Genomic DNA, 27,291 nt, shown 5'->3' with positions numbered 1-27,291 from the left:
AGAAGGTATACCAGTTTTGTAAACTTAAAAATTACATTATGTACTTCTTTAATGTAGCTCTACAATTCACAAATTGAAAATTACCATCCTGCAGTGACCGCATCACTTCCTGGATTATTCATCTGTTTTGGGTGGAATCCATCCAACTTAGGGCTGTTTTTCAATTACAAGTTCTGATATTTCATATCTTCTACAGTTTCCCCTTTGAAAACTTGGAGGAGTTTCCCTTTGCTGATGTGTGTTCTGAAGTAAGCACAATTTTCAGCAAAAATCAGAAGGATTTATAACCACAGTCCTTTTTCTAAATGCTACAAATATGATATACAGAAACACATATAACACTGAAACAGTATACCACTTAATTCCACTGGTTGTACCTATTTCAATTTTCAAAATTTGAACAGTAAATACAGGAACTCCCTCAAGCCTTCTTATATGTTCTGTGGGATCATCTTAAGAAGCTTCTTCACTGCTTTGACCTGAAAAAGAAGCAAATCATTCCATATAAATGGTACCATATAACAAGAGAAGCTCTGTTTCTTACCAGTTCTCTGCTAGGAACAAATTGAAACATGTGAGGCCTTTCCTGCATAACAAATGGTAAACAATGTTGAAACTAGACCAAGGAAAATGATCATATAGTGATAGTCAACACAAATGAGTACATAAAGATGATGCAAGTAGATATATCATGTAATTAGCAATTTGGCAACTGAAATAAAATTGTTTATGGATCACAAAGTCTCATTTTCTAAAAGACTCTAATTGTCCAAAAGAAAATAAGTAGTCCTACAAGTCTGCACTGTTCAATTGCCGACTGATAGTACAATAGAATTATGAAACATATGCAACTTTGTTAGATAATATGTACTACAAGGAAGGTGGAAGAGAGTCAATCATCTGCACAAAACTTATTCTACTCACAATTATAGAGTCATTCTAAACCTCATTGAGTTGTGGATATCTTATGGTTAGTTTACAATATTCTTGGAAATGTGACATCATTTTGTTATTTATGGCTAAACCAAGAAATCTCGCATCAAAACCTTTTTCATGAGTCTCATGATCTTGCTCTTTAAACTGTAGAACACAGATAGACGTAGATATAGACAACCTACAATAATTGGATCATTCGGAAAAACTGGAGTATCCAACTCAGATGCTTGGATATTTACATAAGTTATCCGCTACACAGAGACTTGGAATTCTAATTCAAATGGGGTTTTGAACTTCTGACGTAGTTTTGTTGAACCATTTTTTCTTTTTATCTTTTCTTTTCTTTCCTTTTCTTCTTCTCCTTCTTCTTCTTCTTCTTCTTCTTCTTCTTCTTTTTGACAAGATTGCTCACACCATTCAGAAACTGTATAATGCAGGGGCATTTTCACACCGGGCTCGGGTGGGGTTGCCCCTGAGATGCAGGGGTACACTCGGGGTGGACGGCCCGTGTGATGCAGGTGGCTCGTGAGAGGTGGGCCCCACCCATGTGATTCGGGTGGCTCGTGTGAGGCGGTACCCATGTGATTTGGGGCCCACGAGGGGGGTTCGACCGAGGTCCTAACCCATGAGATGTGGGGTCTGGGCTATGAGATAAAGAGATTGATTTGGCATATTCTAATAGTTTGAGCTTTTAGAGCAAGTGGTTAATTGTTCTGCATCAAATTGGTATAAGAGCGGGAGGTCTCGTGTTCGAGACTCTTCACCGGGGGTTATTAATGTAGGAGCATTTTCACACTGGGCTCGAGTGGGGTTGCCCCTGGGATGCAAGGGCACACTCGAGGTGTGCAGCCCGTGTGAGGTGGGTGGCTTGTGAGAGGCGGGCCCCACCCGTGTGATTCGGGTGGCTCATGTGAGACGGTACCCATGTGATTTGGGGCCCACGAAGGCGGTTCGACCGAGGTCTTAACCCATGAGATGTGAGACCTGGGCTATGAGATAAAGGGATTGATTTGGCATGCTCTAATAGTTCGAGCTTTTAGAGTAAGTAGTTAATTGTCCTGCATCAAATTGGTATCAGAGCGAGAGGTCTCGTGTTCGAGACTCCTCACTAGGGGTGATTAATGCAGGGGCATTTTCACACCGGGCTCAAGTGAGGTTGCCCTTGGGATGCAGGGGCACACTCGGGGTGGGTGACCCGTGTGAGGCGGTACCCATGTGATTTGGGGCCCACGAGGGGGGTTCAACCGAGATCCTAACCTATGAGATGTGGGCCTGGGCTATGAGATAAAGGGATTGATTCATCATGCTCTAACAGTTCAAGCTTTTAAAGCAAGTGGTTAATTGTTCCACATCACTGTATCTGCTAATGAGGCACCTTATACAATTTTTAAATGTACTTAGATGATGCATGGTTTGTTTTAAGATTAAAATATGTAAGTGGTTGTTTAAGTTATCAAATTTGAAGAAAAAAGTCAAACTTGTGTACTAGTTGCTATTTTCTATGGACTTTTTTAATTTTTTTAATTTTTTTTTTATCATCTCCTCACTTTATATAATGGATTAAGGGAGCTGTTGGTTTTATCCTCCATGAATTTTCCTTTTTTGAATTTTAAGCATGAACTCTTGCAAAAATTGCATGAACTTGCAGCTGTTGTCTCCTCTAAAATTTCGGTGCACTCACGAATGATCTAGGGCAATGTGTTCCGTATCCATTACGATACATCCATAAATGTCGATATGTATAGGTAATGGCCATGACTGTTATGCAATACGGGGGTGAAACGGGGCAGTTGGTTTTTTTGGACCGTATCGGCCGTTACTGTGGCCGTAAAGGCCGTTATGGTGCATAATGATCGTTACCCCCATAACGGTCGAAAAACAACCGCTTTTTTCTATTTAAACCTATTTCTCTCCTCAGTTTTTTCACTTTTCTCGTTCCGAAAAGTCTCCTAGATCATTTTACAAAAGATTTCAACCACTCTTACTAATGTTTTTAAGATTAAAACTATAAATTTAAGTGATTTGAGTGAATAGATCTTGAAAAAAAAAAAATGGAAAAGTAGTATTTGTGCCTTTTTATTTCTAGTTGTAACGCTTGATTGTAATGTGTAAACATTAGATATATATAATCATGTTCACAAATTCACTAGACGGCCCGATACAACATTCTCACCAAATAGTGGACTGTTACATTATCATAGACATGTTCAAAATAAAAAATGAATACATATCTAGAATACTTACATTGTTCTGGATTTTCTACATATTTTTCATAATTTTTCGGTCAAAAGAACATTTTTAACCATTACGAGAGTCGTAATGGTCGTTAGGGCCAATACCTGTATCGGTAATGGTGGTGATTGTTACAGCCACCGTTACCAATACAACATACCTTGATCTAGGGTCATCTACTAATTGTTTTATGTGTCCAGATGGTACATTTTATTGCAAATATCCCTTTTTTTTTTTTTTTTTTTTCTCTATTACTCAACCTGTGTACATCTTGTGCCTGACCCTGCCTATGATTGATAATTGCGGTTCTTATCTTGGTTTCATATTGAATCTCTTATTTAGTTGGGAATCATTTTGCAAAGAATCATGGATTAGATCTACACAAGGTTGTGTTCAAACAGGCTATTGATGCGGGTCTCAAAGTCCGGTTCTGTAAAAGTGGACAAGCTTATGAATGTTGAACGATTCTCCCATGTGATGCACATCAGCTCGACTGTGAGGTCTTTTGCTTTCGGTCATAAATGGATGGAAAATAGAACTTTGACAAAGTTCCAAAGTCTTACATATTAAGTCTTACATATTACTTCTATGTGTTGTATCAGCCACTTGAAATTCTTGATACATATTGGCTAATATGATATGAATTTGTCAATAATCTGCTGACCTCTACCAAAATAAAAGGGTTTGGATCTTCCAATCTGATGGAGATTTGTAGGACATCCTCCATCTATAGTTCGGGCTCCAATCCTTTTATTTTAGATTACATCTTCTCTATGATTCTGGAAAGTTGCATTCCCATAGCTTTTATCATGACAATGAACGTTGAGTGAGCAAACAAGCTCTAATTTAAATACCTTATTAGATGTCATTGAAGCTTTTGACACTGGATGTGTACTGCTTGGTACTATTGGCTCAAAACCTGGTAGAAAATTCAAGTCTTTTTTTTTTTTTTTTTTTGTATGTGTGTGTGTGTGTGCAGGTTACGAGGGACTTGTTGGATCATCTAACTAGCCGGGATGTTGGAACATAATTTATTGTTGCAGTTTGATCTAGACCAGTGTATTTGGAAAAGTTGCACCAGTCCTCTATCTAGACCAATGTATTTGGATGTAAGCTATTGCAGATTGCAATTTGTTATTGATTGTGCTTAAAAGATGAACTTCATTTCTCTAGCTTACTGATCACAGTGCTATGAAGGGAAACAACCTTTTGAATTTGATTGGGCTCAAATGATAAGATCTTGCCTTATATTGTTGTGGACGATTTGCAAAGAACAACACTTCATGATTGCCCGATGCAAAAATGAAGAAATTTACAGAAGATGCTATCAAATTCAAAATGGATGACAGCATGTGGATTCATAATTTTCACACTATCCTTTGCGTTTATGTTTTAATTGACATGAGCATAAAGTTTTAAGTTTACTGTTTTTTCTTTGGTTTTTCTATGAATGAAGCATACCTTCAATGTCATGATATTTCCTTTCCTGACTTTTTGCAGCTACTGAACTGTATGACTTTGAGGTTGAGAAGGTACATGTTGATTTCCCTAATTTTGATATTTGAAGATGGGCACTATGAGTTGCTGCTAATGTATTTAATTCTTTCGTAAGTTCTGTTTATTGATTTATTGCCGTAATATCCTCCATGTGGGGTTACCATTTGCCGGCACCAACTAAAACTGGGCCATCAACCCCCCCCCCCCCCAATCATGTCCCTTCATCTCTATAACCCTCACAGGGAGCTTCTTATTCCCATCGATCTCTCTGTCCAAATAATTTGATCAATGTAAAATGGAGAAAATTGATCTCTCCTGCTTCTTCTGGATTATGCAGATTTGTTGTCCGTTCGTAGAACCAATCCAATAATAGCAACTTCAGAATAGTTGGATTTAAGATGGATGGATGGGATGGAAGTTGGATCAAGTTGGTTGGGAGAAGCATTATTGGTTTTGCTGCAGCAGCTACCACTGTGATTGCCATCAGCTGCGATTCCTTGGGCCTCGTGGAGTCTCTCATCATCGCTTTCCCAGCTTCTCGTGGAGAGCTTGATCGGCCTTGTGAATAGGATCGAGAGGGCCTATATGGTCCTCAGTGACTACGGTGCCAACAACTCCCTGCTAACTCTTTGGGAAGCCCTTCCATTCGTCGCCGTCGTTAGTGGACATGTTTGTCTCTCAATCTGTTTCCATATACTTTAGGTTCTTCATTTTTGTTGAGTTATGTGGTTTATACTTTGATTTTATTTCATTTGATTGCAGAATTCTACAAAATCATTGATTTTAGAGAGCATCATCGGGCGTGATTTTCTTCCTAGGGGATCTGGTTGGAGTTCTGAATTTTTTATTCTTTTACTTTTTATTTTTTATTTTTTTTGAGTTTTTTCTATGGTGGATTTTGTGGTATTCTTGAAGGGATTGTCACATATTGACCATTGGTTCTGCAGTTGCACAAGACAGACAAAGGACAGACGGAGCATGTTGAGTTTCTTCACTTGCCAAGGAGGAGATTTTCAGGTTTCGGTAAATCTTGTTTTTCTATTGCTTTGTAGATTTGATGTTTGATTTATGGGTCTTTTTTGCCCCGACATCTCCCCTACATTGTCGCTGCTTCTTGATTTCATTTTCATCTTGAATTCTCTTAATTCTAAATCGACGACTACCCGCATACAGCAACAAACATCTTCAAGTAGGCAGAGAGGAACTGCAAAGGCGAAATAATTACTCTCTACTACCATTGATCCGAATTGTTTTTTTTTTTTTTTTTTAATGAAATAAAGTATTTCCACCAAGCTCTTTTTTTAATAATTATTTAGTAAGTAGGTTGATTAGATTGTTGAATGAATACATGGATATGAAAAACTAACATTGAATCATGAGGGAATGGAAAACTACAGATTTCATCAGTTACTCTGCTCTACTTTCTACTCCATGAATTTGTTTTTTGTTTTTGTTTTTATTTTTATTTTTTGTGAAATTCGATACAGTGGTTGATGAAGGATTTATTTATTTATTTATATATATATGATGAATTCCACCCCTTTTTCTCCATAATCAAGAAAATTAGAATTCCTCAAAAAATCATTTTCACTTGAAGGTATTCAACTCGGATCTGTTCGCAAGCGCAAATTGGGTTAACTTTGTACATGAGTATGTCCCTCATTCTGGGATCTTTTGTTGCAAACTTCTCTGGAAAGTAGAAGTTAGCTATTGTTTCTAGCTTTTGATGCATTGATGATTGATATATATATATATATATATATATATATATATATATATATATATATATATATATATATAAATATATATATATATTTTATGGGATGTGATTGTAGGATGTGCATTTCCAATATATTAACTGTAAGTTGCAGCTATCTTTGTTATCTACTAAAAATTTTCAGTAAAATTATTCTTATTCAATGTATAGAATGTGATATTTCTAACAAAAAACAATTGAGGCAATAACTTATAATGCATTTGGCATATTTACAAACAAGTCCGTCTGCAAACATATTAGATAGAGAATGTTAAAAATTCACCCTACAAAAAAAGCAAGGAACTTGTAACATTATGATTAAGTTGGATTTCTGCCACCAATAACAATCCAGCCTCCGGTGATGGTAAACAATCTCAAACTTTAATTTTCTTTTGATCTTTTTTCCCAAAAAATCCAATTAGATTCTTGTTTCATGTACTTGAAGCATTAATAACATTACTTATTAACTTAAGAATCTGAAACAAAAAAATGAATATGAATGCCTTATTAACATTATTTTTTATAGTATTTAGCAGCAACTGACAATGAGTATTGGTGCAACTCTTGTGATAGTGTGCTAGTAGTCTGTAGTGCTAAATCCTCTGTTTGTTGCAACTTAAAAGTAGTCCATGGGGATCCATATGTGCTGATGAGCACAGGACTTGCATGTCATCATAACGCTTTTTTTTTTTTTTTTTTTTTGAAAGATAACGATTGTATTAAGAAAAGAGAGAGATACAAAAAAAGAGGGAGAGTCTGCAGAGATTGCAAACTCCCTAAACTCCAATAAAGCTAAGATCACTATCCTTCCAAGAATCTACATAAGAGGCCCATTCAATTAAGAGACGCTTAGACTTGGAGATAACAACATCAACTAAGTTAGAATTGTCTGAGAAGCATCTACTGTTTCTTTCAACCCACACGGACCACCAGGTAGCAAGGATTGCCATCCTCCAAAGCTTGGTTTTCTTCTTGCCAATTTTTACCCCATGCCAAGCAAACAAAAGTTGGGCCACCGTTTCGGGAGCGCACCAAGAAATATTGAACCGAAAGCAGAATTCGGACCAGATTCTGGATATAAAAGAACAATGCAGAAGGAGGTGGTCTAGTGTTTCTTCGGTCCTCATACAGCAGAGGCAGATGTTAGCAAACAACATCCCCCTTTTTTTCAGATTATCTACAGTTAGAATCTTCTTCTTACTGACTAACCACCCGAAAACGACAATCTTAGGGGGAGCCGGATATCTCCAGATATGCGAGGGCTGCTAAGCGACTGTGGCGAACAAGTTGCTGTGAATCAGTTGATAAAGCGATTTGACAGAAAATCTGCGAGACTTATCCAATCTCCAGATTAACCTGTCAACGTCAGTCTGAGAAGGCCTGATCGAGTAAATGACTTCCAGAAGGGCTGTATATTCTGAGACCTCCCAATCTTGCAGATTCCTTCTACAAAGGAAATTCCAAACTATGTTGTCTCCAACAATAGAATAGCAGTCAGCCATGGAACTATCTTTACAGGAGGCTAGAAGATAAATGTTTGGAAATCTTTCCTTGAGAGGGGCCTCCCCCAACTAGATATCTTCCCAAAAACTGACATTAGAGCCTTTCCCAAGTTCGAAGCCGATGCCTTTGAGAACCATCTTTTTCATTTTAAGAATGTCTTTCCAAATAGCTGACGCCCTGTAGGTCGAGGAGTCTTTAGTCCACCATCCTCCCTCTGATTTGCCATATTTGCTTTTGATAATAATGTTCCAAAGATTTATGTTTTCCAACCCTAATCTCCATACCCATTTCCCCAAGAGAGCCCGATTCATCGACTTAAGGTCTTTAACCCCTGCACCTCCTTGAATTTGGTTGCACACTTCTTTCCATTTTAATAAATGAAATTTTTTCTTGTCTTCCTTGCCATGCTAAAGGAAATCCTGTCTAAGCTTTTCTAGAGTATCCAACACTGGTCCCGGGCATCTGAAGGCAGACATAAAGTACAACGGTAAGTTGGATAGGGCCACTTTAATAAGGGTGAGCCGACCTCCCAACGATAGATAACGGGCTTTTCATCTGGCAAGATAAATCTGGAACCTTGCTATGACTTTCTCCCACAGGTATATAGGAGGCGAACCAAAACAAAGGGGAAGGCCAACAAAGAAAGAAGGGAGAGTGGCTGCCGTACAGTCGAAAACTTCAGCAAATGAATTAAGCTCCTCTGTCTTCAAATTGACCCCATACATTTTTTATTTTGCTAAGTTGACTTGCAGACCAGATACAGCTTCAAAGCATCGAATCGTAGTATGCAGGAAGTCCACCTTATCTAAGCTAGCTTCAGAAAAAAATCAGTGTATCATTCGCAAACTGGATGTGAAAAATTGGGTTAAACATCCCTTTCAATCTACATCCACAAAGGAGACCTTCAGCTTGACCTTTATCCAGCAACTTGGACAGGGCTTCACCTACTATAAGTAAAAGAAATGGAGATAGGGGATCTCCTTGCTGTAAGCCCCTCAAGCTTTTGAAGAAACCGTGCAGAGATTCATTGATAAGGATCAAAAAGGAGGCCGATCCTATGCATGCTTTCATTTCATCCATCCTCTCCATTTGACCCTGAATCCCATCCGCAGCATCATGTAATCTAGGAAGTCCCGATCTATGTAATCATACGCTTTTTCGATATCCAACTTGCATATAATATTCTTGGACCCGAACTTGAGACTAGAATCCAAGCATTCGTTTGCTACAAGAGCGCAATCCTGCTTACCTGGAATGAAAGCACTTTGATTTCCTGAAATGATCTTCCCTATCACCTTCTTGAGCCGGGACGTTAGAACTTTAGCCAGAATTTTGTATGGCCCCCCTATCAAACTGATTGGTCTAAATTCTTTGAACGTAGCTGCCCCTACAATCTTAGGAATCAGAGCTATGAAAGTAGCCCCAAGACCTTTCGACAGCTTGGATCTGCTAGGAAATTCGTTGCAAAAATCCAGCATATCTGTTTGGATAACCTCCTAGAAGGATTGAAAAAACAAGATGGGAAAACCATCAGGCCTGGAGCCTTGTCACTCCCTAAGGCTTCAATTGCCTTCCTCACTTCTTCCGCACGGAATGGGGCTTCGAGCTGAATAACATCTTCTAGGGATATGGTATCCATCTAAAGGTGATCCAGCCGAGGTCTACGCAATTCTTCTCCCTTAAGTAGCGAGGTGAAGTATGAAATGGCCTCCTCCGCAATGTTGTTTTTGTTTTCTATCTGTTCACCATTGACCACAATGCTACTAATTTTGTTGATTCTAGTGCGCATGTTAGCAATATTGTGAAAATAGCTAGTGGTCCTGTCTCCCTCCTTTATCCACTTAGCTTGGGATTTTTGCTTCCAAGAAATTTCCTTTTCTAAGGTCCTCGCTAAGAGAGATTGGATCAGTTGAATTCTTCTAGTTAGCATATCGGTGGACATTGAAGAAGTTTCAGCTTCCTCATCAATCCTCTACAGCTCTGAGAGGAGAGAGTCCGTTTTCGATTCCCTTGCACAGAATTCCTTCTGCTTCCACTGCTTCAATTTGACCTTCAACTGTTTGAGTTTAGAAAATAATCTGTAGCCTGCAAAGCCCTTCACCTGGAAACTAGCCCATCGATCAGAAATCATGTGGTGAAAACCTTCAATTAGCAGCCAAGAGGATCGAATCTGAAGGGTTTCGGGCCCCAATTTTGCTCATCAATAGATAGAAGAACAGGATTGTGGTCCAACGTGACTCTAGGAAGAACCGACTGAAAAATCGATGGGAAGATGTCCGGCCAATCAGGAGAAAACAGGAATCTGTCTAGACGAGACTGAACAGGAGTAGCTCTCCCATTGGTCCATTTAAATCCGGATCCAATTAAAGGGAGATCCAGTAACTCGTGATCTTCAATCCAACGCGAAAAAGCAGCAATCGCAAGAGTGGTCTTATTCCCTCGGGATTTTTCTTCAACAAATCTGGTAACGTTAAAATCTCCCACGAAACAGCAAAGGCCAGCGAAGCTCTGATTAATAGAACTCAATTCTTCCCAAAATTCTTTTCTTTTGGCATCCTGAGAAGGATTGTAGACTGAAACTATAAGAAAAAGACGACCGGAATCTAACTCTTGCAAAGTAACTGAAACTGAAAAGGAGCTAATCCGGTTGGACTGCATAGCCCACTTAGACGATTGTCAAGCCATCAAAATGCCACCAGAGCTACTTGAGGAGTCCAGAACCACCCATTGAACACCGCTAGACTTCCATAGAGAACTCATCAGATTATCATCAAAGTGGGGGACTTTGGTTTCCTAGAAGCAGATAATATCTGAGTTATTCCTAATACAAATTTCTTTGATGAGTCTTCTTTTCTGCTTAGACCTCACTTCCCTGACATTCCAAGAGATCATCTTCATTGGGCAAATGATCTGCCCCAATTACCCATATCCTCTGAGTTGATGCTAAGGGGATTCGACCCTTTGGGAAACGACGCGAGACGCTTCAGTTCTCCGTTGCTACAAGACCTGGAGAGACGACTTCGAGGGGATTTTGTGGCCGATAGGGGTCTTCCTCGAGACTCTATGCACTGGAATAAGGCAATGTAATCCTCAGGACAATTCCCAAAGGATAGACCTAAGGATCTACATACATGGCCGATTGCGTCCCTAATCCACTTCTTCCTTTGGATGGTATCAATCAGCTTTGCCCTATGAGTTTCATCTGGATAATTATGGGTGCTCCCTGACTGGAGATCCTTCATCGTTCCGATTCGGATTTGCAGAGGTTCGGCTTTGATAACTACCTCAGTAGGATCTTCCTAAAATAGCGTGAGGAGCCCTTGATCTGTCTAGTCTGAGAAGGACAAGATAGGAGAAGACAGAATGGAGACTGGAGAAGGAGGATTTTTCGACTGCATGGAGATGTTGTTGTATTTGACGTTGTCTTCACCCACACACGATCGGGTAACGGCGTCGGTCTGGAGAGCTTGCTTCTTTTCTCCGGCCATCTGGAGCGGAGTCGTCATCCCCCTCTGGAAGGGTAGGGGGATGAGACTTCGGTCTGAGATTTGATCATGATGAAGGGGTGTGATGAGGTTGAGCGATTCTGAGGGAGCGCGACCCGAAAAAGCAGTCGGGATCCGATAGCCTAAGGACACAAGGTCTGAATAAGACGAAACATAATCGGGTTCGGGTCTCGATTGAACAAAAGAGTGATTCTTTGCCAGCCGTCCACGTGGCAACAATCTATTGTCTCTAGGACTGCACTCAGACGTGTTCGAGAAGGCAAGAGCCTTGAGCTGACGTGGCAAAATCTCCTCCGAAAGAGAGGTGATGCCGCACGTGCCGAGCGACTCGCAGTTGGGGTGATTTATGGTTGCCTCTCCACATGTATTGATTTCATCGATGGATGGTGCCTGAGTCACGGGATGAATGCCACGCGTCTGACGATGAGACTAGGCTTTGCCAGAGTCATCGAATGCACCAGCTGGACAGAGAGGACTGGGGTTCAGTGTTTCGTGAGAGTATGGAGATTGTGCTCCTCCTTTCACGGAAACGACGAGCCTGGAATGTGGGAAGGGTTCCCTAAGCTTCCAGAGATCTCCCCATCTCGGGGCAAGGTCGTCCTTTGCTTCCCTCTGCAGCGGCATCTTGATCTGTCTACCTTCCGCAAGGACCTGAATGTGGGTCGGGAGGGGATCTCCCTTGTTCTACGTACACGGACTCTGGCCACAGCCACCTCATCCTCATCCCTGGTTTTGGGGTCCAAATCAATAAAGGAAACTAAAACCGAGGCCACCGATATGAGAAATTCTTCGTACCAGAGTTCAAGTGGAATTCCCCATATGAGAATCCAAACATCTTCCCCTCCGAAGATAGAAAATTCTTCCCAAGATTGCACTCTGATGACTAGTCCATCTTTGTGGAGAGCTACTGCCATTATTAGAGTACCTGGATTAAAACCCGAGCATACCTTAATCCACAGCTCATTGTAACCGATGGGTTTGATTGTGAATTGCTCCGGATTGATTCTACAGCAGCTATCGATCCAGTCTCTGACTTGAGAGATGGAAGCCCCCTCTCTGGTGGTGATCACCACCGAATCCTGCAGCGCCTTCTTGGAGAGGTCCAGGCGATCTTGGCTGATATGTAGGTTGTGAGTAGGTTCGAACTCTTCAGGAATGGCTTTCTCTGGTTCCTTTCTTTTTTCTTTCTGTGATCTACTGGGCTCTTGAGGCAGAGACGCCTTCACTGAGCCAAAGGGGTTGGTGAGGGCTCCTTTAAAGGAGATAGCGTTGCAGCGGGGAGGGTCAGTACATGTGATCTTCCTTTGAATCCCCATGGATACCGCGGAGATTCGAGATGAACTCCTACGATTTCGATATGGACCAAACCTGGCTCTTTGAACCAGCAGTGGCATCCCTCCGAAGCGTTCTCCATGCAACATGAGAACGGCTCTGGAGAGTTCTTCCTTTAAACTCATTCTAACGAGGGCAAACCCTCTGTATTGACCTGTCGATCTATCCCTTGGCATAACCACTTCCATAACTGCATGAACTCCTTCCTTTGAACTCATCATAACGCTTGCTGTGCATCGCCTTTGATTTCTTTTTTATGAAAGAGTTACCAAAGGTGCACTTGGTGTTTTTAGGATTTGGTTCATGAGGGAGAAGAAGTATCTTATCCATCATTGTTATTGCCAAGTTTGTAATAAAAACTTTCTTTGTTTTGTAACAATTGATGATGAAGCTGCACGACAGTAGGTGTGTTGTCAGCTCTGCAGATTTTACTTGTTCCCTGTTCTGCATAGCCTTCGGTTTACTCATTTAAAATGTGGTGCTATATTTTGGTTTCGTAGGTTAGTTTGAGAAAAGTATTCACAATCAACAATTAATTTGATTTTGGGAGAAGAAAACACCCTTTTGAGTAATTCTTAACTGATTCGCCTGAAGCTGGTGCTTCCTTGATGCACCATAACCATTGCATGGTTACTACACCCCACACATCATGCATTGTTATAAAGATTAAGCTTTCCACTAAAGTTGAAATACTACTTTCTCACATAAAGTAACTTGGAACATTTCTTGAAAGTATAAAAAACAACGAATCTCCTTTAAACTCTCCCAAAGTTTAGTATTCACCTAATTAGGATAAAACTCCCACATTCCTACATAAGGGTATCCAAACCAAACCTTTACCATATTTGTATTTTTCCAAACACAGGTTTCAGGAAATACAAAACCAACCATCCTTACAAAAGTCCTAGAATATGGGTGTCTAATCCTTATTGCCTAACCGGAAAAGAACAATCTGTAAATCCAGGAAAAGGGACTCTGTAAGTCCTTGTAAGCATATGTCAGGAGTAAAAGTATGTTCTGTCAACTAAAATTTTGAATAAGGCGATGTTTCTATTCTATATTTGTATATGGACCAACATGGCAAATTCTTTTGACAATATGCCACGAAACAAAACTGATCCATCAACCAAAATGTAGTGGTAAAATATCTATTTTTTTTTTCCTTCCTTGTATTTGTCTTTTTAATGCTTTTCCATTCCGGGAAACTTTGAAGAACGTATTGGAAATTGGATATCCAAGAGATGACACTAGATATGAAAATTCACCTCAATCGGAGTATATTGACCTCCCCCAGTACAGGCAAGCAACACGTGTGTTCGCAGCAACCATTACTCACCAACAGCTTTGATTCTGTTCACTCATCATTACCTCCTAGCTTTGCCACACTGCTGACAAGCTGTTCAACAGAAAATTTTAAGGTATGATATACAAACAAGAAGTGTTGTAGTCCTGGCATATTGCTGTGTAGATTTTCTTTTGTACATTGTTCAAAAAGCTTGTGGCCTGGCTGAAAGCTTGGTTGAGTTGACCTGTTCAAAAAGGTGGCAAAGCATTCCAAGTTGATGATTTACTTGGAGTATTAGTAGTTTCAACCCAGCAAGTTTCTGGCTTATTGAAACTGAAGTGAAACTTTCAGTTTATTCTGGGAATTGCTGGCATTTTGTTTGGTATCATCTTTTTGTTGATTCCGTTGACTCCTCTACTGCTTCCAACACAAGGAAAACCCAATTGAAATTGGTGAACTTTTGGCTTGTATTATTGGTTTCTGCTAGCTTGTAATTGAAAGGTTCTCTTCATGGTTACACTTGTAATCTGTTTTCTCTTTCTGTACCAATTTCTTCTGACCGAGGTTTACAAATGTTGCGGAGGCACCCGAACCAATGGAAACAGAATTCATGTCCCAAATCATTGTATTGTTTTTTCTCGTGACCATTCAATTTCTTTGATACAATGTTCCTGCTACTCCAATATATGTTTATTTATTTATTTAGTTCTTTTTGTTAGCAGAGATACTAGTTGGATTCTTTTGATTACACAACTAGCTCAAAGTATTTGTTAGAGTCAGCACCTATATCGAGTAATTTGATTACACATTGGATTGCAGGGATATGGACCGCAAAGACGATCAGCCCAACAGTGCCATCTATGTTCAACAAGCTAATGCATGAAGTGGCTTGATGAGAGGTTTACCAGTTCGGTCTTCTCCATTTCATTCGTTAGTGTGGCCAATCTAGGAGTGGACCACATGAAGGATTTTTATTTATTTTTATGTATTCAAGACCATTTTCAACGTATTGTTGTAAATATTATATATTTTATTGTAAAGTCATACAAATTTTGTTTAATATTCATTTTTAATTGTACCCTAACATTTTTTAGGTTTCAAATATTAAAAAATACAGGTCCAACCCAAAAAAATAATAATAATACTGGCTTTTGCCATGGGTTGCATGGCTTTTAACGGTGCTTCTCAAACCTTTGTCGTGCTTTGGAAGACATTTATTGACACTTGGACAAACTTTTGTTGACATATTTGATGTTCCTAGGCGCTTTTTCAGTGATTACTGGTGGCCAGCAACAGTGCTTCAGAAGACTTTTACCGGTGTTTGGACAGACTTTTGCTGGCGCTTTTTCAGCTTTCCCAGATGCTTTTTTAGTGATTACCGATGGCTAGCAGATGCACCGGAAAAAGGAAAATGGGCGCTGGAAAAGTCTACTCGATCACTGGCCAGAAAAATTGCTGGTAAATGATGATGAGCACTGGTAAAGCCTTTGCCAGCGCGCCTTTTTTTCAATGCTTGTCTGAGTACTGATAAAGCTTTCCACGGCGCTATTTTTGACCTTTACTGGTGCTTTGGACCGCCGATAAAAGTCATTTTTCTTGTAGTGTATTTGAAAATCAATTTCAAACCTCAAAGAAAAAAAATGCAAAGAAGGATTTAAAGGTAACGGCAAGATGCATCATAAAAATTAGGGAAGAAAACCATAATGGTCCATTCATCCGGTAGGTTACTGTTGAACTGAGTGAACGGCCAGTGGTCCAACTCAATCTATGTGTATGTCCTATTGATGGGTTGTTCTAACTTTTTTCTTCAAGTAATCCTCGTGGTATAGCCACTAGTTTTACAGGTATGCATGATGAGAGATGCTTCTGTCATTTTAAGATATTAATATAAGTAGCCCAGCCAAGGGCAAATGCATATATCCTGCACTCACACCAAAACATACAAGACTTCTTGTGTGACATGCAACAATTCCTGTAGGCTAGACTCTTAGTAACAATATAAAATCATGCCTAAAATTTCTATGTTAACAATGTGTGGTCTGCTTGTTTTTTGGATCAAGATGACTCTTGGAATGATATCTATTCATCCTAATTAGACTAGTTTGATGATCGGATTGGATAGAATATACACACCATTTAGGCCACACACATAACCTATGGTGGGTGTCCCCTCTTGCATTATTTCTTGTGTTTAGGCCCAACTCAGTTGTGGATGGAGATGAATTTTTGTCTTATGTCCTAAAATATCAGGTAAACCTAATTTAGGAACTGGATGTCAGGCACACAAAATAGTGGGCTTAGGCCCACCTTAAAGGCATGCATGATAATCATGCATATCCATTCATTAGGTAGACAATACTGTAGAAAACTATATATGATAAATAAATAAATAAATACTCAATAATACAAGTGTGGCCCACTTGATGATCTTTAGGTTGGGACCTACCTTTCTAGGGATGGGTGTCATATATATTGTCACTTTAGTTATATAAATTCTTAAATGTAAGGGAGCAATCTACTGTTGGTGTGAAATTTGGAGTTCCAAGCTACGAGAAAGCATGAATACCTTTTATTTTTGCACTCCCTTTGAAAAGTGCCCATGATTTGCAAATGGTCTCATTTGCTAAGCCCTTGTGTCTGTACAATAAGCTCATGTATGGCAACACATGTTGCAACATGGGATATATGTGTGAGATCCAATCCATCCATTAGGGTGGTCTGACCTTTTACATGTTTTCTTAAAATAAATCTGGTCCACTAAGCATGTGGCCCCTTAAAATTAGATCAACCTGATTCTTGGGCTAGGGAATGAATATGGTGATACTTTTCTGATGGATGGTTGGATTTTGGCTTCATAGTTCCATGCTGGCATTATGGCATGTAGATGAGCTTTGCTGCACATGCATATGGGCTTAGCAAAGCTCTGGAAAGTTGATGGATGTGAGATTGTAAATGGGATAGAAAAAGTATGATATGTAACCCACCACTAACAACTATTAATTTGGGTATATTTGATACATCAATCAACACTTCCTTTTCCCTTATGCTAGCTAACAGGTGTGTAGAGTTAAGCACATGGACACAAGCATTCAGAATGAAAATTAAGCTAATAACTTATCTCTCCGCATTAGGTAGGATACATTTTTTTCCGTTTATTCTTCTTTACAAAAAGGTGGGAGCTCACCACCTGTAAATTTATTGATATGGAAAACAAATACAAACAAGAAAAAAAACAAAACAAAACAAAAAAACAAAAAATCCAAACAAAAGCAAGGCTAAACCAAACAAAATCAGCCACCTCAAACCAGTAGCGTACATATCTAAACATTTCTTGGAGAAGCTAGGAGCCATGAACAACCATAACTTAAATCCATTTATGGTCATCGCCTTAGAGCAAAAATTGCTGAGGAAAAAAAATCAATGGAAGTATCTTATTATAAATTTATTGCATTCTTTCCTTCCCTTTGCCCATAATGTTAAGAGTCTAGAAAAGAACTCATATTCCTGCTTCATATCTGACTCCAAATCCTATCCACATGAATTTTCAGTCCAACTCTGAATTTGAGTATTTTCAAAGTTTGGTTTGTATTACTGATGGTGGTGTAATGCATTTTCTCAATAGTGGAGGTCCATATAATCCCGAATTTCTTTGGAATGATTCATTTGTAAATGTAAAAAACTGTTTAATTTGTGGTATGCTTCCACAAGGTGATTTTGTGAAAGGTTCAATATCGAGATGAATGTTAGCTTTGTTGGTTGTCAAGAAATCTCTCCTGAGATATTGATATAATCCATCCATATGTGGGACTTCCTTTTATATTTATTTATTGCCAAACCATGGTTAGGATTTTCTGATAAAATTGATTCTTTAGAACCGTAAGCAATAGATGATGGGCCTAACAGATGGATGGCTCACTGCTGAATAGGCCCACTTTCCCATAAATTTTGTTCACTGTCGATGAAATAGTTATTATTCAGATGGTATGAATCATCTTATTGGTGAGATTTTTACATGGTGGCCTAAGAAATGTGTTATGGACGTAATGCACAGTCCATATTGCTTGGTTAGACTGGCCAAGTGTCCCCTTGCAAGTAGAAAACTGCATGTTATGGTGCCGTGAGAGCAAATGATGATTTGCACACTTCTTTTTGGCATCACAAAAGTCCAACTCAAAAATCATCAAATGGTAACAAGTGATTACTCTTACACTCCACATACATAAATGTGGGAAGGTGAAAGAAGTTTGCGTGTGATGATCCAAAAAACACAAAATATAAAAATATACATAAAACACTACTCTTCTTCTTCTGAACGTTTGCTTGGCCCACATTTCTGTAGACCATTGGGAAAAGACCACTGGCTAGGTAGGCTACATTGGTTAGATCATCCAGCTCATAGATTGAGTTATCTTGTTGCTAAGGTGGGCCAAAATTTGAAAACAAAGAGACAGCTGAGACATTTCTTTTTTCTTTTTTGCAGAAATGTGGGAGCACACCACATGTAATTTTATTTATTTGAAAGTGTTCCGTACAACCATTCAAGCAGGTGCAAATGCAACAAACAACTGCCGCATATATGATAAAGACCAAGCAAAAACATAAAATTACAATCTTGTAGGCACAAACTATACAAACATACTTACCCTAATTCCAATCCTCATACCATCATTGCTATTTAGAAAACACCATGGAAGGAAAAATCAAAGCAAGCATTCCATCAACAAATATATAAAATTCTCTCCTTCCCTTCCTCGAAAGTGCTAGAGTCCAGAAAAGCATCCCCACACCTGCTCCATATCCAACTCCAAATCCTATCCACATTAGTTCCCAATCATATTTCCTTTCAGATTGCAGTGTTGATGGAGTAGACGATGGTGCACCGTCGGCATCTTTGCATTTCTTTGATAGTGGAGGTCCACACAATCCTAGATTTTCTTGGAATGATTCATTTGTGAATGTAAAAAATTGTTTACTTTGTGGTATGCTTCCCACAAGGTGGTTCTGTGAAAGGTTCAATACTGAGAGGAATGTTAGCTTCGTCAACTGCCAAGGTATCTCTCCTGAGATATTGTTTTGTGAGAGATCCAATGACTCTAGCATTGCTAGATTCTCAAGTGATGTTGGAATTTGGCCCGTGAAACCGTTGTGCGACATATTGAGTAGATGTAGCGACTTGAGAATCCCTATAGATTTTGGAATATCCCCTTGAAAATGGTTGTTTGAGAGATCAACTGTTGTGAAGATGGATAGGATCTTGAAGAGTTCCCTGTCTAGTCCTTTGATCATTACTGTCACCGTGTCTTTATAGTATATCATTTTTATTGGTCCAAGTAGGGTTCTATGAAGGAAAGATTGAGATTTATCCTCATCTATCATTGCCTTCCAATTCTCAAACATATTTGATGGCAAAGCACCCATGAAACTATTAGAAGAGAGGTCAATGATCTGCAACATTGGGAAGCTTTGATTTGTTTGTGAAAGTATAATGGGGCCATGAAATTTGTTGGATTTTAAGACAAGAATGCGTAAAAGGGGCAAAGCTTCTATCCATGATGGAAAGGTGTCATTTATTTGATTGTTTCCAAGGTTTAATACCTCCAACATTTTGCAGTTGGCCAAAGACCTTGGTACTTGGCCCTCCAATTGATTCCCACTGAGATCAAGCGTTTGTATGCTGCATCCCTCTTTAAATGTCTGAAGTAAGGTGCCATTGAAAGCATTTCTTTGAAGATTCAACACAGACAGGGCATCGCCAATCTCACCCAAACATGGTGGAATCTGACCAATGAAGTGATTGTGAGATAAATCAAGGACTGTTAGGGATGTTGCATTGCAAAATGATCGAGGGATTTCACCACCAAGGCTATTGTTTGAAACTGAAAAGAAATAGGTGGAAGGTGGTGGGATAGGAAGTGAGCCTTCTAGCTTGTTGGAGCTAATGTCCAGATCACTCAAGTGACTGATCAACAAAAGATGGGGAGATGGTACTATTCCCTGTAGAACATTGTGAGAAAGATTTAAATAGGATAAAGACCCATTGCCAACCTCCCATATCCATTTGGGTATTTCACCACTCATTTTATTGTAGGAAAGGTCCAATTGCACCAACTTCTCTTGATTTCTCAAGAAATTTGGAAATGTGCTGATGTTGCAAGAATTTAACAACAAAGATTGAAACTGGGGGATGGAAACAAATGTGGAATTACCACTGCCATATTGGACTGACAAGTTGTTATCTGAAAGATCCAGATAGGAAAGTTTTTTGAGGTTTTGAAATAAGCCTAGCTCCACAACACCACTGAAATTATTGTTACCCAAATAGATGTACTCCAGCTGTGAAGAAGAGGCATTGTGGAACTCACCAAGTTGACCGCTAAGTTGGTTACCTCCGAGAACCAACATTTGTAATGATGGGAGTGAAAGCAATGATGATGGAATGGTCCCATTGAGCAAATTATTCCATAAGAAGATTTCTTTGAGATTCAGAAGCTCGTTTCCAGATGAAGAAGGAATTGGGCCGCTCAATTTATTGGATGAAAGAGACAGATATTGCAGTTTGGTAAGGTTCCAAAGTGAGGATGGTAATGATCCTGACAAGTTGCAATTGCTGAGGTCTAATTCAGTCAAGAATTTGAGATTACCGAGAGAATCTGGTAACTTTCCTGATAATCCAGTGTATGAAAGGATCAATCGCTGTAGAGTATTGTTTTGAGGGAACTCCGGCAAATTGATAGCTACAAGTGGATTGTCTGATATGTCGATGATTTGTAGATTTGGCAGCTGGAAAACACTGTCAGGGAATTTTCCATGCAATCCACACTCTGTAAGGAGCAGGGATGTCAAGGAGGAAAAGTTGCCTATGAAATTGGGCACTGCAGAGGAGAGATTGTTTCCACTGAGACTGAGTTCAGATAAGAAATGGAGCTGTGAAAGGGAAGAAAAGATGGAGCCTGAAAGACCACAATCTATTAAGATCAACTTGTGGAGACTCCCTGGGAAGCTGGGCACTGCAGAGGAGAGATTGGTATAGCTGAGGTCGAGTTCAGATAAGAAATGGAGCTGCGAAAGGGAAGAATAGATGGAGCCTGAAATATCACAATCTTGTAAGATCAACTTGTGGAGACTCCCTGGGAAGCTGGACACTGCAGAGGATAGATTGTTTCCGCTGAGGTCGAGTTCAGATAAGAAATGGAGCTGTGAAAGGGAAGAATGAATGGAGCCGGAAAGGTCACAACCTCGTAAGATCAACTTGCGGAGACTCCCTGGGAAGCTGGGCACTGCAGAGGAGAGATTGTTTCTGCTGAGGTCGAGTTCAGATAAGAAATGGAGCTGCGAAAGGGAAGAATAGATGGAGCCTGAAATATCACAATCTTGTAAGATCAACTTGTGGAGACTCCCTGGGAAGCTGGACACTGCAGAGGATAGATTGTTTCCGCTGAGGTCGAGTTCAGATAAGAAATGGAGCTGTGAAAGGGAAGAATGAATGGAGCCGGAAAGGTCACAACCTCGTAAGATCAACTTGCGGAGACTCCCTGGGAAGCTGGGCACTGCAGAGGAGAGATTGTTTCTGCTGAGGTCGAGTTCAGATAAGAAATGGAGCTGCGAAAGGGAAGAATAGATGGAGCCTGAAATATCACAATCTTGTAAGATCAACTTGTGCAGACTCCCTGGGAAGCTGGACAATGCAGAGGATAGATTGTTTCCGCTGAGGTCCAGTTCAGATAAGAAATGGAGCTGTGAAAGGGAAGAATAGATGGAACCTGAAAGAAGACAATATCGTAAGCTCAACTTGCGGAGAATAGGGAGTGGCAAATCTAAGGTCTGGCCCTGCAGTAAGATGTCTACCCAGTCCAGATAGAGTTCACTCAGATTGGACAGGTTTTGGACGACTGCTCCAATGCTTGGGTTTTCGAGTTTCAGGTATTCAAAGGATGAACCATTGATATATCGATTGCCAGAAAGATCGAGAGAAACCAAAGTGGTCAAGCGGGAGATTTCCAGTGGGATTTGGCCATAAAAGGATAACGAAGAGAGGTTGAGATGCGTCAACCTGGTGAGCTGGTCAAACCCAGATGGGAATGGAGAGTGATCGAAGTAATTGTAAGCGAGGTTGAGCCTCTGGAGGCTCCGAAGACGAAAGAGGCTTTCAAAATCAATCCGACCAGAGATATGGAGCTCACTGAGGTCGAGGCTGATCACGTGACCAGTGGGTCCATCGCACGTGATGCGTTCCCAGGAGCAGCAATCGGTATTGTTTGAATTCCAAGAGGGGAGAGTAGAGAGGGTGTAATCATCAATGAAGTTAAAACGATGCTTGAGGTGGAGTAAAGCAGAGAAGTGATGATGGTTGCATTGTTGGGTAGTGAGAAAGAGAAGAGATAATAAAAAGAAGAGAATGAGAAATGCTGGGTTGTTTTTAGAAGAAAAGAAGAGAGCCATTGGTCAATAATAGATGGGTGTTGGGAGTTTGGGATGTGTAGGAATAGGAAGCGTCAGCTTTATTTATAGACAAAAAGTGAAGAGGTTACTACTGTTAAGGCTCATACGTGTGAAATACGAGAGCCGCTCGTGGTGCCCGTTTGATTTTCCAAATTCCAATATATGTGGGGTCCACCATGAAGTATGTGGCTTATCCACACCGTCCATTCATTATTTCAGCCGAATTTAGTTCATTAGAAAACAATTGAGGAAGATCCAAATCTCAAGTGGACCACACCACATGGAAAAGGGAATTTAACACCCACCGTTAAAAACTTCATGGCGCCACTATTTCCTTTGGTGTGGTCCACTTAAGCTTTGGATATGAATTATTTTTGGACTTGTTTACTAAAATGATCTCTTCAAATAGATGAACCGTGTGGATATAATAAATACAACATTGTGATGCCCATGCAACTTTGATCTCATTTGACGAGCTCGGCAAGCGTCAGCGGTACGGGGATTTCCAGCCAAAGTCTTTCCCATGAAGTTCCTGCATTGTGATGCTAATGGGGCCCACCGTGATGTCTATGAGAAATCCACACCGTGCATCCGTTTTGAGAGATTATTATAGTATCTAAGACCAAAAATGAGGTGGATCCAAAAAGCAAGTGGGCCGCACGGGAGGAAACAGTAGGAATACAGTGACCACGGTTTGAAACATTAGTAGAAAGTTTCATCTCAGGCAAACTTTTGGGTGTTTTCACTTCATCACAGTGGCAATGACCTTATAAACGGTTTGGATGGCATATAAACATCAAGATAGATTTGGATTGCATTATTAGTACTGGTTAGTGGTTGATGTTCTATAAGCCTACCCTAAAGTGTATTTTGTAGAGAAATTTACCCATGAAACGTCACCCTTTTATCCAGCGTCTTCCAGGGATAGTCGTCCAAAACTTACTTTCCAACAGAGCATTTGGCGACGAAAATGCTCTGGTTTTTCACCGCCATTCTTTTCACTCCCTTGCCTAGCTCCGTTTTCACTAAAAACAGGAGACGCTACCTATGGTCACCGAAAAATGACGGGTGGGTTGGTGCTCAACCCTAGCCCAGTCCAAGGTTCCTATACCTTAACCCTAATCCAATCCTGAGTTGAAAATTCTCAACCTAAGTCCAACTCAAGTGGGCTCGGTCATATATATATATATATATATATATATATATATATATATATATATATATATATATATATATATATATATATATATCTATATATATTGTTTTTTTTTTTTCTTGTAAACATTAATTCATTGATCTGCTGGAAAAACTATACAAGAGGGTACGAAATTCGGGCGGGTCAATAACAAAAAGAGGAAGGCCCACCCATCATGACAGAGAATGGGCAAAATAAGAAAAAAAAGAGTCAAACAACCCTTAAGTTCCCAAGACCCACCTTGTTCAGAAACAAAGGACCTTAAGTCAATTTAGGCAAGGATGCTGCTAAATGGTAGACGACGTGGGCTTGGCTGTTGCTGCTCGTACGGGCAAAATCGTCAGCTACTCCGTTTGCTTCCCGAGGGCAGTGCGCAAAAGACACCTCCAGCTTAGATGTAGGGTGTTTGATTCTGATCCATCAGTAGCAAATGTTCCAAGCAGGGGACGATTTCCCGTTGATGAGATCAATCACAGTCTTAGAGTCACTTTCAATCTCCACTCTAGCGACATTGCTAGAAATGCAAAAAGATAAGGCCTCCCAAACCACTCTAATCTCCGCCTTAGAGTTAGAACCAAGGGCATAACCCGAGGAGAATGCAAAAAGCAATGAGCCCGAATCATCCCTAGCCACTCCGCCTCCTCCTGACGGGCCAGGATTACCATGGGCTGAGCCATCTACATTAACCTTGATGCGGCCCATTTTAGGAGGCACCCATCGGACCACTTAGACTGACCGATAGCAGGAAAGGGGAAAAGTCTTGTTATATAGTACGCAATCGATTTGAGAGAGAAATCTAGCATATCTTGTTAGCTTGAGTCATCAAAAATGGCATGGACTAGACCCGACGACACTGGAATTTCCTATGCCTTCAACAAAGATAATCCAAACTCAATTATCATTTATAACTTATATATTGATCGGGTTCGGTTTGGGTCGGGCAACCTGAGACCTCAACCCAAGCTCGACCCAACCTTTATCGGGTTAGTGTTTATAAAGCACAAGCTCGAGACCAAACCCGGTACATCTTACCCGAACACAACCCAATGTCGGGTCGGTCACGGGTTGGTCGGGTTGAACCCGCCCGACTTTCAGCCCTAGTGGGTGTTTTCTGTTCATATTGCCCGTCCTAAGGCTGGATAAAGGAGGATTGTGTCAAGTTGGTAGCCACATCAAAATTCCACAATCCTTAGAATCCCAGTGGCTCTTCAAATCATTACCTCCTCTTGGGAAGAAAAAGATAACACCGGCCACACAATTGGTGAAATGTACAAAGCAATGGACCACTATACAAAAAGATTGCACCAAGCACAATAGGTGAAATTTACTAAAGCAGCGAGCTACATGGTGTAGTGATGCATTCAGCATGCATGTAGGAGCATATATGATGCAGGGTTAAAAGAGATTGATCAATGATTAACATTCAACTTGTGGGGTGATGAGACCATGTGTCAGAATTTTTAATCCACACTTAACCTCAACTGCATGCTGAGTGGAGGTTGAACTACCCTGACTAGAAGTTGAGCTCCCATGAACGAAGGGACTAGGCTAAAATTTATTATTTCAATGTATTTAGGTTGTATGTGCATCCAAGATCATGTATCAAGCTCGATTATTATATGTAGCATACATTTATAACCATGTCGTGTAGAATATTGTACCTATTGTCCTTGATGGGTCATAACTCAAAAATTAGACTCATCTATATAACAATCCTAACCATCTGATTTGTGCCTTCAAATAGACCGTTGAAAGGAATCATTTTGTTTGTGACTTTAGATTGTTCAATCAATATGATGACCCTTTTGATGTTGCTTTTGGTTGGATTATTGACATTGTCCAGAACAGTCTACCAATCCATTAGTTAATCAATTTAGGTTTTAGTTATGGTCCATCCAAAAAGCAGCTAAGTAATTGGATGGTTCGGATCATGTGCATCACCTAGACTATAGAAAGTATTGAATTTTCACGTGTTGTTCATTCACTATCAATTACATTGGTTGAAATTAAGCTCACTGTTTTATTTTAAGCATGTAAGGACAACTTTATTTGAGATGCCTGAAAACTGGGCATTCTAAAGTGTGACTGGTGTGAAGGACCCTCTCCACCTTTTTAAGTATCAAAGTACAACTTCTAAAATGGGGCATTACTTGACATTAACAATGCACAGATGTTAGAAAATACAAAGTGCATTTATTTAACGAAGAAAAGGAAAAGCTATTTGCACTTTCCTAACTTGTAATTATGACATGCTATTATTGAGGAACATTGCTAAAAAAAAATAAGCTTCTTGTTGGATAATTGCATCTCAAGTGGCCTCACTTCCGATTATGGCCCTATCTTATCTTGATCAAAGACTAAAGGCTCATGTTTACTTGTTGACTGCATTCTGAAAAAGCGATTTCGATGAATATGATTACAGTGGTGATTAAACATGCTTTGATATTCAATTGCTCTATTTTTTATTTTATTTTATTTTTTTATTTTTCATGTTTTTAAACCATCATTGAGAATTGAAGCAATTTTTGACAAAATAAAAATTAGACTATTGTTTGTCTGCTTACACAAAGTTCATGTTATGGTCTACAAATTGGACCGAGTAGGCAGCAAATGATCCATCAAAACAATGTTTCATTGGGTTGAAGAAGAAAAACCCTTTGCCGATAACAAAATCAGGTGGAATGTACTTGTCAGCAGGTTCTATAATGAACTCCTCCAATCAATTTTATAGTAAAAATATGAAGTGTTAAAGTATGAAGAGTTGGTGAAACTATAAGCATCACTTGGTTAAAAGCCCCATTAGTTAGAATTTAACCGAAGTGTGCTCTAACTAGAATTGCATATGAGGGGGGTATTGTTTGAAAATCACCATCTATTTCCTTCCAGGCAGGGCATGAAACGAAGCTAAGAATTTAGGCAAAAAGCACCCATGCTAGTGCATTAATTTGTATATCTTATCATGTAGTTGGTTGAGCCTTTGGAAGCTGAAGACCAAAGACACAAGAGGACGTGGGCATCAAAGTGCAAAGAATAGATAAATAAAGTGCCTTAATGACCCTAACCCTCGACCCAAAACAACTCCTTAAACTTCTAAATGATCCTTAACCTTATAGATAAACCTTGTTGATCATTCTTTAGCTTTAAGAACCTAATTAGAACATGATAATTAAGGATAAAAGATGTGCAAAGCTTTTGTGAAATTAAAGAAATTAACTTTGGAAAATCAATGGATTGCTCGGATTCGAATTATCGAGATTTACAATTGTCATCTATGATATTTCCGAAATAAGGTCCATTATCATTAACACTATCCTGCAAAGAATCAATCCTCTAACTTATCTTGCCATTGAGAATACTTCTACCATTGTGCTAAGTGTTTAGTTTTGTTGTTAATTAAAAACATAAATTTTTAATCTTAATTAGTCTAGTTTTGTATGTCTCAAAAATTTGAGGTCGTTACAAGGCTTGCCATTTTAGACGCAATTTAAAAGTTAGTCTAACTAGTTTTAGTCTAGGTCCATGACGCAGGGATGAACGTGATGAGGATAACTACTTCGAATCCACGGAGCTTCTCTGAACTCCTCACAGAGACTTCTCGAATCCACGAGTA

At 39.7% G+C, this 27,291-nt stretch overlaps 2 protein-coding genes across 4 annotated transcripts in view; one reads left to right on the top strand and one right to left on the bottom strand.

Annotated features, from left to right (window-relative positions):
* The window catches only part of LOC131255719 (uncharacterized), a 91,373-nt gene extending 76,242 nt beyond the window's left edge, over positions 1–15,131 (top strand). The window contains exons 1-6 of one of the 3 annotated variants that reach the window (XR_009176309.1): positions 4,902–5,322; positions 5,428–5,491; positions 5,613–5,682; positions 5,839–5,944; positions 6,263–6,315; positions 14,867–15,131. The gene's annotated coding sequence lies outside the window, so the exon portion shown is untranslated. Of the gene's footprint in view, positions 1–4,901; positions 5,335–5,427; positions 5,492–5,612; positions 5,683–5,838; positions 5,945–6,262; positions 6,316–14,866 lie in introns of those variants that run through there. The other 2 variants (XR_009176305.1, XM_058256516.1) reach the window with 2 other exon arrangements.
* Positions 15,132–18,718: 3,587 nt separating this feature from the next.
* On the bottom strand, positions 18,719–22,486 carry LOC131255164 (receptor-like protein 7). Its single transcript, XM_058255863.1, has 4 exons — positions 21,685–22,486; positions 21,415–21,594; positions 21,145–21,324; positions 18,719–20,997 (listed from the first exon to the last, which is right to left on the bottom strand). The coding sequence occupies exons 1-4, from the start codon at positions 22,484–22,486 to the stop codon at positions 18,719–18,721; spliced, it is 3,441 nt and encodes a 1,146-aa protein (XP_058111846.1).
* Positions 22,487–27,291: the final 4,805 nt, after the last annotated feature.

This window comes from Magnolia sinica, chromosome 9 (assembly GCF_029962835.1).
Source record: "Magnolia sinica isolate HGM2019 chromosome 9, MsV1, whole genome shotgun sequence".
NCBI lineage: Eukaryota > Viridiplantae > Streptophyta > Magnoliopsida > Magnoliales > Magnoliaceae > Magnolia > Magnolia sinica.
This window is presented reverse-complemented; position numbering and strand designations above follow the sequence as displayed.